This window comes from Dama dama, chromosome 9 (genome assembly GCF_033118175.1).
Source record: "Dama dama isolate Ldn47 chromosome 9, ASM3311817v1, whole genome shotgun sequence".
NCBI lineage: Eukaryota > Metazoa > Chordata > Mammalia > Artiodactyla > Cervidae > Dama > Dama dama.
In genome coordinates this window covers 22,924,878-22,939,375 of record NC_083689.1, presented here as the reverse complement: position 1 = coordinate 22,939,375, position 14,498 = coordinate 22,924,878, and the positions used below count along the sequence as shown (strand labels likewise).

The 14,498-nt window shown below is 57.7% G+C and overlaps 2 protein-coding genes across 6 annotated transcripts in view; one reads left to right on the top strand and one right to left on the bottom strand.

Moving 5' to 3' along the window:
* Nucleotides 1-14,498, bottom strand: part of DPP9 (dipeptidyl peptidase 9) — a 38,006-nt gene that overhangs the window by 1,597 nt on the left and 21,911 nt on the right. For 2 of the 3 annotated variants that reach the window (XM_061150634.1, XM_061150635.1), the window contains 10 exons: nt 13,441-13,618; nt 13,039-13,201; nt 11,092-11,171; nt 8,430-8,582; nt 7,934-8,069; nt 6,087-6,232; nt 5,179-5,325; nt 4,130-4,282; nt 3,400-3,542; nt 2,069-2,180 (listed from right to left, as the gene is read on the bottom strand). In XM_061150634.1, coding sequence (XP_061006617.1) covers nt 2,069-2,180; nt 3,400-3,542; nt 4,130-4,282; nt 5,179-5,325; nt 6,087-6,232; nt 7,934-8,069; nt 8,430-8,582; nt 11,092-11,171; nt 13,039-13,201; nt 13,441-13,618 — 1,411 coding nt within the window. Of the gene's footprint in view, nt 1-2,068; nt 2,181-3,399; nt 3,543-3,877; nt 4,013-4,129; nt 4,283-5,178; nt 5,326-6,086; nt 6,233-7,933; nt 8,070-8,429; nt 8,583-11,091; nt 11,172-13,038; nt 13,202-13,440; nt 13,619-14,498 lie in introns of those variants that run through there. The other variant, XM_061150636.1, reaches the window with a different exon arrangement.
* The window catches only part of LOC133062087 (uncharacterized), a 20,560-nt gene extending 6,062 nt beyond the window's left edge, over nt 1-14,498 (top strand). The window contains exons 2-4 of one of the 3 annotated variants that reach the window (XR_009694105.1): nt 1,129-1,181; nt 1,858-1,935; nt 14,007-14,498. Coding sequence is in view for 1 of the 3 variants with exons in the window: in XM_061150637.1 (XP_061006620.1) it covers nt 1,129-1,181; nt 1,858-1,935; nt 2,247-2,374 (259 nt within the window). In the remaining 2 variants the exon portion in view is untranslated. Of the gene's footprint in view, nt 1-1,128; nt 1,182-1,857; nt 1,936-2,246; nt 3,361-14,006 lie in introns of those variants that run through there. The other 2 variants (XR_009694104.1, XM_061150637.1) reach the window with 2 other exon arrangements.

Sequence of the window (14,498 nt, the reverse complement as noted above, 5' to 3'; positions counted from 1 at the left end):
GACCATCCCCTGAGGGAAGTGGCAGTGTGCTGGAGACAGGGGCCACACCCAAGGAATCACCCAGTCCGAGACCTGGCTGAGTAGCAGAGGTGGATGGTGACAGACAGCAAGGCGGGTCTTGCCTCTGGCCATGGAGTGAGGGTTCCTGGGGCAGGTGTGAGACCTGCTTCACACCCTAGGAATACATCTAACTGCTCAAGAGATCTCCCCTCCTCTACCCTTGCCTTAGTAATCCATCCTGGATGAGTCACAAGTCTCATCATACTGTCCCGAGCTCAGAGGAGTTGCCAGGCTGAGATCAAGACCTGGATTCCTGGGTCCTACTGCTCCCACAGCTTCATAGGTCCCACTCTTTCAGGGCCCGGGGCAGTGGCACGCCCTGGGACAGACACCCACCCCTCTACGCCACCCTGGGTCCTGGGTGCCTGGGCACTTCCTCCTCCTGGGCTGTGAGGGCAAGGAGCTCATCTGGTTCCCCACTATGCTCCCAACCCCCGGTCGCAGGCCTGGTCTGTGGCAACAATGTGACGTGGGAACAAATTTGGCCTGTCAGCCTCCAGGCCAAGTGTTTCTGGGTGTCTGAAGCAGAAAGTGGGTGTGCTCCATCCCCCCTCTCCCACCCTCCAAGGGAGCATCCTGTCTCACTTTCAACTTCCCCTGGGAGGCAGAGGCACAAGTCTCCAGACCCCCATGCGCCAAACGTTTTTCCTGAGAGCACTCATTTGACCCTCAACACCTCTCAGAGGCAGGGGTTATCAAGCCCATTTCATAGATAAGGAGACCAGGCCCAAGGTTAAAGGACCTGCCACCTGTGGTCACTCAGGGAGAGAGGGGCTATCCCAACCAGGAGACTCGGGCCTTCAGGCTCAGAAGGGACACTTGAGGATCCACCCTGGCCCTGCCTGACTCCTCAGCTCTGAAGCGCAGCTGCCGCTGGCCTGTGCTGGGGGTGCATGTGAGGCTGGGGCGGGGCTGCTCCCAACAGCTCTTCACCCTGTGGGAGCCCCGCCGCCCCCCTGCCCTGTCGGCCCGCGCATGCGCAGCCATAGATCCCTGAGGCCTGTCCCTCCTGCCCGGCGACACTCAGCGTTTCCATCTGTTGAATGGCAACGTGTCCTCCCCTGACAGGACTGAGCACGTGAAGGCGTCCAGGAAGCAGAAAGACTGCGTGGCAGCAGCAGGTAATCAAATCTGTCCTTCTTACCTCCAGCATCAGGCCTCCCCCAACCAACCCCCCGACCACATCCTGCCCCTGGAGTCCACCAGGCCTCTCGCTCCCCACTCCTGGCCCCTTTCCTGCTGGGACAACTGACTGGTGCATGTCCCACTGGCCCCATGGGCCTGTCTACATGGCTGCCTGAAAGATGACCGACTTTTCCTCACCCTTAGGAAAAAATACAGCCCTCCCCTGAGACCCACTCCCAAAGCCGGGCCCTTTACCACAAAAGCCCCACCCTTACCACCAAAGCCCCGCCCTCTCGAGAGGGCCCGCCCTCGCCTGAGACCCCGCCCTTACTGCTTAAGCCCCGCCCACCACCCGAGGGCCCACCTGCCTCGTCACCTGGCCCTGGTCCTCAACTCTTCTGCTGGCTGCAACCACACTGGTTTCTTGTCCCTGAGCTGCTCCCTTTCACTAATTTCCTGTGTCTAGTGTCCTCCACAGCCGACCCCTAGGCCTAGCTGAGTCCCCACTCATTAGCATCCTTAAATGTCACCTCCTCAGGGAATTCCTCTCCAACCCCTGTTCAAGGTAACCCCCCCCCCACCCTGCCACCACCATGCCTCATACTTTCTGGGTGGGGTTCTGAACTTCAAAGCTAGCTGCTTGGTTTAAAATAACGCGTGTGCTCCCCCCAGTTCCCAGAGGTGGCCAGCAGAGGGCGGAGTGGACCGCGAGACATCTACTGAATGGACTCGGGGACCCAGAGAGCCAGGGTAATTACCAATTACCCTGAGGAGCCAGGCAGTCAGATGTGAGGATGGGGACAGGGACATGGGTTCCCCCCACTGCCCCCCTCCCCATCCACGCTGCTGCCCACCCTGGGAGCTCCTGGGAGGAGCCACTCACCTGGAGCTGGTAAGGCTTTCCTGCGCGGATCAGCTGGGAGACGAGGAAATTTGTATGGAAAAAGTGCACGTTCTCATCCAGGAAGCCGTGCAGGATGAGCAGGCGGTTGGGCCTGGAAGACAAGGTTGGGGTGAGGGTCTGAGGCTGAACCCCCTTCTCCCACCCTGCCCCATGGCAGTGAGGAGGCAGCAGCAGCAACTTGGCAGCAGATGGTGGAGCAACCCAATGATCTGGCGTGACTGGCATGTCTGGGAGATGCCTGGCCAGGAGGGGAGGGTGTGGCTGGTGGTACCTGGAATGCCCTGAGGTCCCAGAAGCTTCTGGAATGTGCTAGGCCTGCCCCACCCAACACCACCAGTGGCTACCAAGTACTTGACATGTGGCATGGGTGGTGGAGGATGATTCCTTTTGAAATCTTGACATAAAAATAGCTTACTAAGGTGACACATGATTTAAAATTCACTCATTTTAAAAGGAAAAATTCAGGGGCATTTGGTGCATTCATAATGTCATGTAGCCATCACGTGGATCCTAAGTTACAGAACATTTCCATCACTCTGAAGCAAACTCTATGCCCATGAGCAGTTGCTCCCAGCCCCTGGCAACCACCAAGCTTCTGTCTTTTATTATTCCAGTGAACTGAGATGAATGCAAAAGAGGATGGAAGTGGCTGCAGAGCTGTGGGTTCTGAGCTTGGCTGCACCATGGCAGCCCCTGGAGTCCAGGTCACCCTCTAGACTGAAGAGAATGGCCTCGCAGGGAGAGAGGCCAGGACGGGGTCAGTCTGGGACAAGAACCTTGGTACTAAAGGTGGGGCCAGGGTGGACGTTCACCAGACAAAAGGAACATGAGAAATGGCCCTGCCATTTTCTTTCCAATGGGAGAATCAGAAACCAGTGCCCAAAGCACACATGGAATATCACAGATGGGCCAACACATGTAGGTTTTACAACCATTGTGGACGTGGGTTCTGAGGCAGAACCCGCAAGACAGAGGCGGTTAGGGTTCAAGACCGACACATGGGGCCCAGAGCAGGCCACGTGCTTAGGAGGTGAGGGGTGCCAGGGTGTCCAAAGCAGTGTCACTGTAGATCTTCCTCTCCATGTTTCTGGGGGCAGGGCTGGGGGGCTTCCCTCCCTCCTTGGTCCAAGAGGACCTGGGGGCCTGCTTTCTGTGAGGAGTGGTGAGGGAGGGAGGATAGAGGAAGAGGAGGGGGCGCCGGCACAGACAGAGAGGGGGTGTGGAAGCCATGCCCACCCGGCCCCAGGAGAACTCAGCTTCAGTAGAGGGCCGGCCTTGGTGACCGGGCAGGCGGGCGGAAGGGGCCTTACTCATTGGGCAGCTTCTCCACGTGCAGGGCCACGGAACCCGCCTCGTAGCCAAGCTGGTTGTTCTCTGGGACATCCATGTAGCGTTCTGTGTAGCCCGTGTCATAGGCCATCCACACTGTGACCGGGGCGCCTGCGATGGCCACCTGGGGGCCACCGTGGGTGAAGGGGTGGCGGGAGAAAGAGAAACACACACAGAGGTCACGTCCTGGGAGCCTGCGTTTGGCCTGTGGTCCCGGGGCCTCCCCCGGAGGACATGAGGAGCGGGCATGCACACGGGGGCTGGCGGGGAGGGGCCCTCCGACGTGTCTCCCCCGTGAACCGTGCACTGTCGTGGGAGGGTGGGTGAGCTGGGCGAGCGCTCAGGCTGGACTCGGCCCCTCCCTGGGCCCACTGCCTTCCTGCCTCCTCCTCCTCATCGCCCTGGCAGCGCCGCCGGCCTGGGGGCCCCTCCCCCGACGCTCTCCACACCATGCCCCACCTCTGCCCGTCCGGGGCCGGGGTCCCGAGCTCAGCCTCCCACAGAGAGCTGCTGGCGGGGTTTTGTGCAGCCGGACGCCATCCTGGGGTCAGCAGTGGCGGGCAATGAGGAGGGGGGCTCGGCCCCGTGGGGCTGCTGCGGGGAGAAACAGCCACGTGGCAAGGCCCCTGCCGAGATGCCTCCCCCGGGGGGGCGGGCTCCAAGGGGCACGGGGGCGCTGGCAGATGGGGGAGAAGGCGGGGCGGGACCCACCTTGAACACCTGGGGCTTGTGGATCAGCCCCATCAGCGAGAGGAAGCCTCCGTAGGACCAGCCGTGGATGGCCACCCGGCTCAGATCAATGAAGCCGTACTTCTCGGCCACGAACTGCAAGCCCTCCACCTGGTCCTCGATTTCCACCTGGCCCTGGGGGATGAGGCCAGGTACCCCTCAGTGGCCTCCTCCCAGGCCCATGCCCCACTGTCTCCCTTCCTTCGCAGGAGGCCCTCTCTGGAAGTCACCCTCTCTCCAGGCCCCATGCAAACCTCTCAGGGTGGTGGTCAGCCAGACCTGGCACCAACCCTGCCCTGCCATCTCCTGGCTGGCTCTGATACAGTCACATCCCCTCTCTGGGCCTCAGTTTTCCCATCCCCAAAATGAGGTTAACATGAAGATTTTACAGTGGGTGTGAGGATGAAATGAGATGCGAGGTGCCCTGTATTCAGAGGCCTGGTGTGTGCCAAGACTCAAACAGCTGGTGTTTCACCACCACCAGCACCACCACCTCCATTCTCATCACCACCACTATCACCATCAAGTTCCTCATCACCAGCATCACCCCCACCACCATCAGTACCCCCACCACCCTCACCACCACCGCCACCACCATCTCCATCCTCACCACCACTATCACCATCAAATTCCTCCTCATCACCAGTATCACCCCCACCACCATCAGTACCCCCACCACCATCAGTACCCCCACCATCCCCACCATCCTTACCACCGCTAGCACCACCTCCACAGCCACCAGTGCCTGTCTGGCCTAGCCCTTGGGGCTTCCTGCTGATCGGGCCTATACTGACATGCCTGGCTGCATCTGGGTCTTAGGCACCAGGTGGGGCATATGTGTATCTGTCTCCCCATGGGGCACCGCTCAGAGCTGAGCAGCAGAGTGGACATTTCTCTAGTTCCACAGGCCGCCCCACTTAGGACTGACACCCTGGCCAGGACTGTCCTTGAGGAAGATGCTTCAGGGCCGCCCCCAAACCCCAGGTCCCCCCACTTTCACCACACAAGAAGGGAATGGGAAGAGACATTACCATCTGGTTTTTCAGAGCCCCTTCAAATCGAAGCCCTCGCTGACAGGAGCCCCTGCCGTCAATCACGACCACAGCATAGCCCAGGGAGGCCAGGGTGTTGAGCCGCAAGTACTTGATTCCTTTGAAGGAGTTATTGACCAGCTGCACCTGTGGGGAAGGCAAGGCAGATGTGAGTCTAAAGAGGAGGCCTGCGCTCCATCATGAAGCCTGTGGATGCTCCGAGAGGAGGCCGCTGTCCCAGGCCCTCCCTGGGATTACCCCCTCTCTCTTCAGCTACGTTTGTCTCCTTTCTACCCCCCTGTTATATCTAGAAACAGACACAGAAGCTGATGGGGAGGCTGGCAGGCTGGTGGTGCCAGGCGGTGTATCCCCCAAGTAATGTGGCTTATGCTGGTCCCCTACTTCACCACAATTCATGTTGGGGCCTCATCAAGTTCCGGGTGGTGTCCTGCTGGCTGTAGGGTGTTGACAGCACCTCCAGCCTCCACCCACTAGATGCCAGGAGCTCCCCCACCCCAGCTGTGATGACTACAAATGTCCCCAGATGTCACCAAGTGTCTCCTGGGGGACAGCCACCCCAGCTGAGAACCACTGTCTTAGATGCACCTGCTTGCCAACCTGCCTGCCTGGCCTGTCCCGTTCTCAGAGGGCTGGGCCCAGGGCTTCAAGCTGGTGACCAAGGGTAAGAGTGCGTCACTGCTGGGTGGGTGGCCCAGACACATAGATGGGGTTTGGGGGGCTTCCCAGAGGGATGTAGAGTATCAGCAGGTGGAGCGGGGGAGGAGGCTGTGCAGCGAGCAGGTGGTCCCCAAGAATCCCGTGTGGTCAGTGGGGACGGGAAGCAGCACTAGGAGGGGCCCCTCGAGCCCTGGGTGGAGAGGGGGAGTATGGGGGAAGGGCGTGCCCACCTGTGGGCCTCCATACACAAAGAGAACAGTGGGGTGCTTCTTCCCCGGCTGCACGGCGTGGGGCTTGTAGATCATGCCGTAGAGCCGCACGTCTGACCGCGTGTGGAAATGGAAGATTTCTGGAGGCACGTAATCCGGGGGGCAGCCTGTGGAGACAGAGTGGCTGTGGCTCTGAGGGCCAGGGTGAGCCAAGGCAGGCTCAAATCTGAGTGGGGCCCACGTCTGGCCAAACCCACACTCCCCCAAACCCAGAAGGTGGGCCAGAAACACCCCGTCTTCTGTGCTTCCTGGCAGTTACAGAGTCTGCAGGCTGGAAGTGACCTGCACCCTGAGTGTCTGCTCAGGTCAGGCCACAGTCTGGTCTGGGACCCTCTCTGGAGCCCTCGACACTAGTTCCTCTCCCCTGGAGGTGACAGCAGCTCTGGGATCTGATTAAGATAGATTTTATGGTGGGGGGAGGGGTCTTCTCTCTGATTTTTATGGTTACCTCTGTTTTTGCAAAGCAACACTCGCTTTTCAATCCAGTGGTGAAGAGATTTTAAGTTTCTTAAAGTAAACAGGGTGTCAATTTAAAAGGCAAATGAGTCAACAGTGATATAGGCCAGGGGTCCACAGTGTTTACTACAAAAGGCCAGGTAATATTTTTGGTTTTACGTGCAAAAGAGACATTCTGTGTGTCTGGGTTGTCACCACACTTGTCCCTCTGTATCCTCAGGGGACTGGGTCCAGGGCACCCCCCCCCCCCATACCAAAAGCCGCAGATACTCAAGTCCCTCATATAAGATGTCATACACACACCCTCCCGTGTGCTTTCAGTCACCTGAGTTACTTATTATACCTGATACAACACAAACGCTACGTAACTAGTTGTAAACACAGTGTAAGTGCTACGTAAACGGTTGCCATGCACAAGTCAGGTTTTGCCTTTTGGCATGCTCTGTGGCTGGCTGAATCTGTGGCTGGGGGACCTGTGGCCACGAAGGGCTGTGTGCACTTGACTCTGCTGCGGCCGCCCAGAGCGGCCACAGATGAAGCTGAAACGACTGAGCGTGGTCAGGTGTGGCCAGGGGGCCAGTCTGCCCACTTCTCACAGAGGTGACCCACAAACACAGCCAGATTAGGCTTTGGGGGAAAACAGTGTCCCCATGGGCCTGCCTGCACATCCAGGGCTGGGCATCAGGACGCCTGAGCCCCCTTCGCTGCCCCTGTTCAGTGCTGGGTGGCACCTTGTCAGGCCCCTCTCTTCCCTCAGCTTCCTCATCTGTGAACCAGGGCCAAGTTCCAGGACTGCGCTGTCAGATGGAGGAGACTGCTTATTTACTCATGTTCTGGGAGCAGTGATGATAAGAGACTGCTTTCCAGCCCATTCAAAGTGTTGAAAGTATTAGTCGCTCAGTCGTATCTGACTCTTTGTGACCCCACGGGCTATGGCTTGCCAGGTTCCTCTGTCCATGGAATTCTCCAGGCAAGAATACTGGAGTGGGTGGCCATTTCCTTCCCCAGGGGATCTTCCCAACCTGGGTTAACTGACCAGCTGCCTCCCACTCCCTGAGGCCCCTAGTGACCAACCCCAGGCAGGGGCTCTGCACAGGTGCACTTGGCTCTATGTAGGGACCCCTCCACCTGGCAGAGCCGGCTCCTGCCCTTTGCATGTGCTCTCTTTGGGACGGCAGCACAGAAACTTGAGGCTGTCTTGGGGGCCCCACGGGACAGTTCGGGGCTGTGGTTACACTTGATTGGTTCTTGGGGCTCTGGGCCACTTGCTGCCTTGCGCTCACCCACGTTATTCACCAGGGCTCGGGCAGCGATGCACTCGGTCAAGGTCTCGGGGGTCTGGGGTTACTCACTGGCTGCCTCCATCATGCTGGCCCAGAACCGGGGCTGCTTGTGCAGAGGGTCGTCGTCAGGGCCGCTCAGCTTGTAGACATGCACGCAGGGTGGCGTACCCACACTGCTATAGTGGCTGATGAACATGTCGAAGTTCTGCAGGCGGGATGGGGCGCTGAGACCACGGGGTGCCTCCCATCACCCACGCTGTGCTGGCACCTTCCCCCATCACCCCCACCTGCATTAACTGCCTGCCGTCTATACCCCGTGTGGTGTGTTTGCTCGTGTGACCCTGTTGTTACCACCACCCCTACCCTGAGAGGTGAGAAGAGCCTGTCCCCTGACCAGGGGGGGCCCTGGGTGCTGACTGAGGGACCTGCCCATCTTGCTGGTCCTACAGCCAGCAGACTACACTGGCTACTTGTCTGGGTCAAGGGTGGCCCTGTGGTCATGTTCCAGATTGCTGCCTGATATCCTGGAATGTTCCAAGGGAGGGCACATTGGGGAGGGGCCCACCTGGCTCATGGAGCAGCTGTGGGAGAAGCCGGGCGTGGTGAGGCGCACGATCTCGCCGGCCACCTCGTAGCTGACCACATAAAGGTGATGCTCCAGGGGCGTGTCCTTCGTGCCTTGGAAGTACACCAGCTTCGTCTCCTCATTGACCCAGATCTGCAGGTGGCATGGGGGCTCCTGGTGACATGGCCCCCGGGGCCTCCCTCCCCACCCCCTGGGAGGGCTCAGTGTTCTGTGAACAGGGAGGACCGTTCTCCCAGAGCTGGCTTCAGCCCGCCGGCTGGAGAACTGTCTGGGAGACGGTCCTGGATCCCATGGGGAAGAAGCCCACTCCACTAGAGCTGGGCTAACCACATGTCCTTGGTCCGACTTGGAATCAGAACTCCCAGTCTGGACAGCTCCTTCCAGGCGGGCCCAGAGCCGCCGGAGGGGGACTGAAGGTCTAGAGTGTGGGGGTACCGAGGCTGAGGGAGAGCCTGTCCTGGGTCCAGCAGCCCCCAGTCCTGGTCCCCGGTGGGGACAGCCCACCCTCTGACCCAAGTGCTCAGGGTTAAGAAGTGTTAACTCCCTGCCCCGCTATTTCCCGGAGGAAAAGCCCATCAGACCTGGGCGTGGTTCTCAGGCAGTGACCTCAGGAGGAGGAAGAAAGAACCTCGTCCTGGGGACGGAAGAGGCACTGCCTTGCGGGGCTGACTGTGCAGCAGATGTTCTGAACAGGCCTTTGTGCCTGGGGACTGCTCCCAAGGATGGCAGTGGAGGGGCAAATTCCAGATGAAGGCACAGCGATGCCCCAAGTGCTCTTCAGATGAGAGAGCTGACAGCCGGAATGTCCTAAAGACAGGCTGGCTCCACTTTTACAGAACACCTCCCTGGGGCCACAAGAAGCCGTGCAACCCTACAAACCCTCTAAAATACTCATGTTCCTGTGCAAACAGGAAAGACCTATAGTGATTCCCCACTGTGGTCACTTCTGAGGACGGAGGCAGGTCATGGGGGCCTGGGGTGAGGATGGAAGGGGACCGTATAGAGAAGTTCAATTTTTACAACAAATGCTGATATGGTGGTTGTCATGTGCTCACTGGAAAATAAATGCAGGTTTTCTGAAAATGGAGGATGTCATCAGAAAATCCCAAACCACCTGTAGTGAAGTCGTGTGCTGGTTTTGTCACCAAGACTGCGAGAAGCTGTGTGGGTGGGAAGGAGGGTCTCCAGGTGAGGGACCCACTCAAGACCCGGGACACAAGGGTGGAGCATGTGGCTGTGGGCAGGGACGGCAAAGGGCATTCTTTCCTTTTTTCTTTCTTAAAATGTTGCTTTTTTATTTTAAAGAAAATTTCTAGGTAAAAAGATAGGGTGTGCAGAGGGTTAAACTTTGACCACGAAGAAAAGTTTTGTTTTTTTTTTCCAGCCATGAGCAGGGCATGTGGGATCTTAGTTCCCCTACCAGGGACTGAACCCAGGCCCTGGCAGAGAGAGCACTGAGTCCTAACCACTGGACCACCCAGCAAGTCCCGAGAGAAAGATTTTAATACTGTCCTGTGTGTCTGCCAGCTGCTAAAGGCCTTCAAAGTACTTTAAAGCAGGGTTCTCACCTGGGGCACTCGCACCCCGGGCCATTTGGCAGCCACTGGACACATCTGTGGTCATCACAGCTGGGGTGGGGGCCAGGGAGGCTGCTCCACACCCACAGTGCCCACAGTTGCCCCGAGTGTCCACAGCACTGAGGGAGATACTGCTGTGGAGATGGGAGGGTTGGAGCTGTTTGATGGCCACATGTCACAGCAAGGAAACCCAGTCTTAGTGCCTGGCTGGCTGGGCCGAGTGAGGCCATGAGCCCAGGGGTGCCTCCAGCAAGACTCAAGCACAGCAGAGCCAGCCAGTAGGGACAGCTGTGGTCCCACTGTCATGGGCACAGTGCCTTACATTATTCCTTACATTACATTCCAAGTCAGACTGCTATTTTCTACCGTATAAACAGTGCACATCTGTGTGCTAACCCGGGTGTGCCTTGGGTGCTCTTGCCTAGAATGGGGGCTGTCAGGTCAAATGAAGTGCAGGTTGACACTGTAATGGATGCCCTCTCTGCCCCCTGCCCAGGAGTGCCCAGACCCCTTCTCTTGGCAGCACACAGGCCACCCAGCTCTGGGCTTTAAAAAGGTTGGCCTACATCTCCTCTTGGGCACTTGGACAGTTTAGGTCTGTCTGAGTCTTTGGACCAGGAGACCTTTATAAAAGCTGGGAGGGTGGGAGGGCTCCAGGACGTCTGATTAAGGGGTCTCTCCATAAAATCAAGAATTCTGCAGACCTGGCCCCCAGTGATGAATGCAGGGTGGTTCCACGGTGGGCCCCACCATTGTCCACAGGTAGCTTCATGCAGCCAAAGGAGGCCAAGTGGACACTCCTGGTGGCAGGGAGAATGGGCCAGGCCCCAACCACCAGGATCCAACAAAGGAAACGCAGACAACCCTGCTTCTGGACCCAGGATCTCCTGCTGGTGGGAAGTGCAGCCCCCATGGCCCTGAGTTGCAGAGCAGGAGCGGGTGGCCAGGTGGGGGGCGTGGGGGTGGAGGAGAAGCCACAGGCTCTCAGGGTCTGAAGGGGTCAGGACTGTGTGTGTGTGTCTGTGCACGTGTATGTATACAGGTGTGTGTGGAGACTCGGGTACCTTGGAGCCGTGCCTCGCCAAAACCTCCCACTCGCCGCTGGTCAGTGCGATCTCCTCCTTGATGGGGCATTTAAATTCATCTGGAAGGATAGGAAAAGAGGTGAAAGGGGCCCGGGGAAGCTGTGACGCGGACTCAAAGCACAAAATGGACTCACTGCAAAGCCCAGGCAGCTGGGGGACAGGCAGGTGGAACAGCCGGGCCCCCGGCATGGGACGCAGACCTGAGATCGGCATTTTTATCAAAAACATCCAATTTTCAGGACTTCCCTGGCTGCCCAGTGGTTAGGACTCTGAGCTTCTCCTGACTCCAAGCTTCCACTGCAGGCGGTGTAGATTTGATTCCTTGTCAGAGAACTATTAATAAGATTCCACATGCAGACTGATAAGGCCAAAAAAAAAAAAAAGGCGCCCAATTTTAGAACCCCGCGGGCCAAACTACCTCCTTCCAGGCCTTGGACTTGTGACTGGTTAGGACAGGTTGGGAACCAGGTCTTGACTAAACTCTGGGACTAAGCAAAGGCTCAGTGGAGTTACAGTAGGTTTTTTGGGGTTTTTTTTTGGGGGGGGGGTAGGTATCTCCTTTTTTATACATTTATTTACTTATTTTTGGTCGTGCTTGGTGTTTGTTGCTACACGTGGGCCCTCTCTAGTTGTGGTGAGCGGGCTTCTCATTGTGTTGAGAAGTACGGGCTCCAGGGCACACAGGCTTAGTTGCTCCGCAGCATGTGGAATCCTCCTGACCCAGGGATTGAACCTGTGTCCCCTGCATTGGCAGGTGGATTCTCAACGACTAGACCACCAGGGAAGTCCTCGCTTTAGAGTTCTTATCAGGTAAATAACAATATGTAATGTTTCTTGCCATGTGTTAGAAATTTTATATTAAAAACAGTTTATGAGCAGTGGTTACAGATCTTTTCTATTCTCTTGGGTCTGAAGCAAACTATTGTCAACGTCTCCTATGGAGGGTCAGATGTCCCCACACAGATCCACAGGGTGTACAGAACAGAGACCTGGGCTGAGCGACCATCACCAGAGGACCCAGGAGAGACAAACACTCCTCTGCCCCTCACTCACCGCGAGGTGGGTGCATCACTGCCTGCCCCCACACCTTCCCCGATGCCTTCACTGCTGGGCCCACATGGGGAGCCGAGTTGCACGGGCCTCCTCTGGGGCTGGTGGCCCTGCCGATGATGTACTGCTCCGGCTCTATAGCCTCTGTGCCTCTTGTTACCAAGCCGCCCCAAGACCCCCAGCGGGCCTGGGTGATGGCACAGCCTGCTGGTTCCCCTGCCTTGCTCCAACTCACTCTGTGCTCCTGAGCCTTCTGGGTTCAAGCCCATGCTTCTCACGGTCCAGAGGGTCCTACCGACCACACCAGGCCTTCCCTCCCTTGCCCCCCAACTACTCTGCACCAGCCACATGGGCCTCCTCACTGTCCCTCCCCCACACCAGGCCGGGTCCTACCCCCCAAGGCCTTTGCACCGGCTGGGCTCTCTGCCTGGAGCACTGTGCGGCCACCTCTGCTACAGGTCTCTGCCCTGTGTCACGTTATCCACTGATGTGCTCCAGGCCTCCTGGTGCCTTTCACAGTCTCTGGATGTCTGCCTGCCTCCTCTCTACAGCAGAGATGTCCACACTTGTCTCTTTCTACAGTGACCCTCCCTGTGTGCAAGGCAGGGCAGCTTCTCCTATAAAGGGTCAGATGGCACAGCCTTGGTACACAAAGGGCCTTGGCATGCAGTCGGTGCTGGATGAACCCTGCTGCCAAAAGAAACAGTCGTGGCTGTGACAGCCCTTCCAGACCAGGAACGGCATTAGGAAAGGCCAGTCTCTTAATCATAAACATCCACTCCCTGTGGGGTGGGACCCGTGAAAAAGCTATGCACTGAACCACCTGCTTGAACCGCAGGCAAGAGTGGTGAGTAAGTATCAGTTGGGCTTGCTCACCTTCCCCAGGGCTGAAGGGCTGGGTCCAGTCGTAGCCGCGGGGCTGCAGGACAGCAGTGACTTTGTACAGGTGGCAGAAGCCAGTCTTGCACTCGTTGGCGCGGATGAAGCAGAGCTCGTCCTCTCCCTCTGCTTGGGGGAAGGGGTAGAAGATGTCGTGAACCTGTCCGGGCAGAGAGAGGACATGTCATAAGTGGGGGCTGTGGCAGGAGTGGGTGGGGGGAAACTTGGGCTGTGTCTCTTTGACAAAGGGGAGGCTTGGACAGCCAGGCCAGAGGGCGGTCCCCGCCAACCCTCCCTCCTGAGCTGGCTTCTCCACATTGAGGAGCTGGGGACCTGGGCGCGGGGACATGGGAAACCAGGAGGTGCGGTAGGACAGAGCCTGCACACCCCAGCTCTTACATTGATCCACACGTCGGTGACCTCCTCATATACCACGTATGGCTGGACATCCCTGGGCACAGCCCTGGCGAAGGCCGCCCGCTGCTCCTCGTTGTCAGTGGTAGGGATGAACAGGGCTGGGGGCAGGAGGACCAGCTGGAGGTGCTGCTGGGGCCGGTCTAGGAACATGGCCCAGGCGCTGGAGGGTGAGATGGGAGGACGGGAAGCTCAGGGCCCGGTGCAGGCCAGCTGGGGCCAGACGCCCCCTGCCCGTCCATGTGCATGATCAGAATGGCTCCTCCTGTCGGCTTCAGGGACACAAGCAAGTGACTACGCAGCACATAAAGCCTCCCTGGCTGGCAGGCATGCCCAGGAGGGAGACAGGGGTGGTGGGGAGGGGGGTGGGGTGGGTGCTGACAAAACTGTACGATCCAGCTGTTCTGCAAACACCTTGCATCACTGGTGAACTTAGGCGACTTCTGCCAAATCTTCAGCCCTTATTTGTCCTTTGTTTCATATCTTGCTCTAAGTGAACAGTTAGTTTAAATCTTTTTTCTGTTTGTTTCTTTTTTTGTCGCAATGCACAGCATGCAGAATCTTAGTTCTCAGACCAGGGATTGAACCCTTGCCCTCTTGCAGTGAAAGTGCGGAGTCCTAACCACTGGACCACCAGGGAAGTCCCAACTTCAATGTATTGTAAACAAAGATCTGTTGGGGTCAGAGATGGAAAAGTTGACTCTCAACAGAAAGACAGACCAGATACCCTCATCACGGGCCACTGTTCCTTTCTCAACTACTCAACCCTGCCTGTGTGGGGTGAGTGGCCACAGAGGTGTGGCCATGTGCCAATAAAGCTTTATCTCTGGACACTGAAATATGGCTTTCTTATCATTTCCATGTGATGAAATACTCCTCTTTGGACCCCAGGCCCCCGCATCACTGGAAAACGGAAAAGCCATTCTTACGAGCTGCATGGTGATAGGCAGCCGACCAGGTCTGGTCCCCAGGTGTGCTTTGGGGCTCTGGTGTAGTGTGTCTGCCCCAACCCAGGACAGAAGTGACTGTGAGGGGTATCCTGG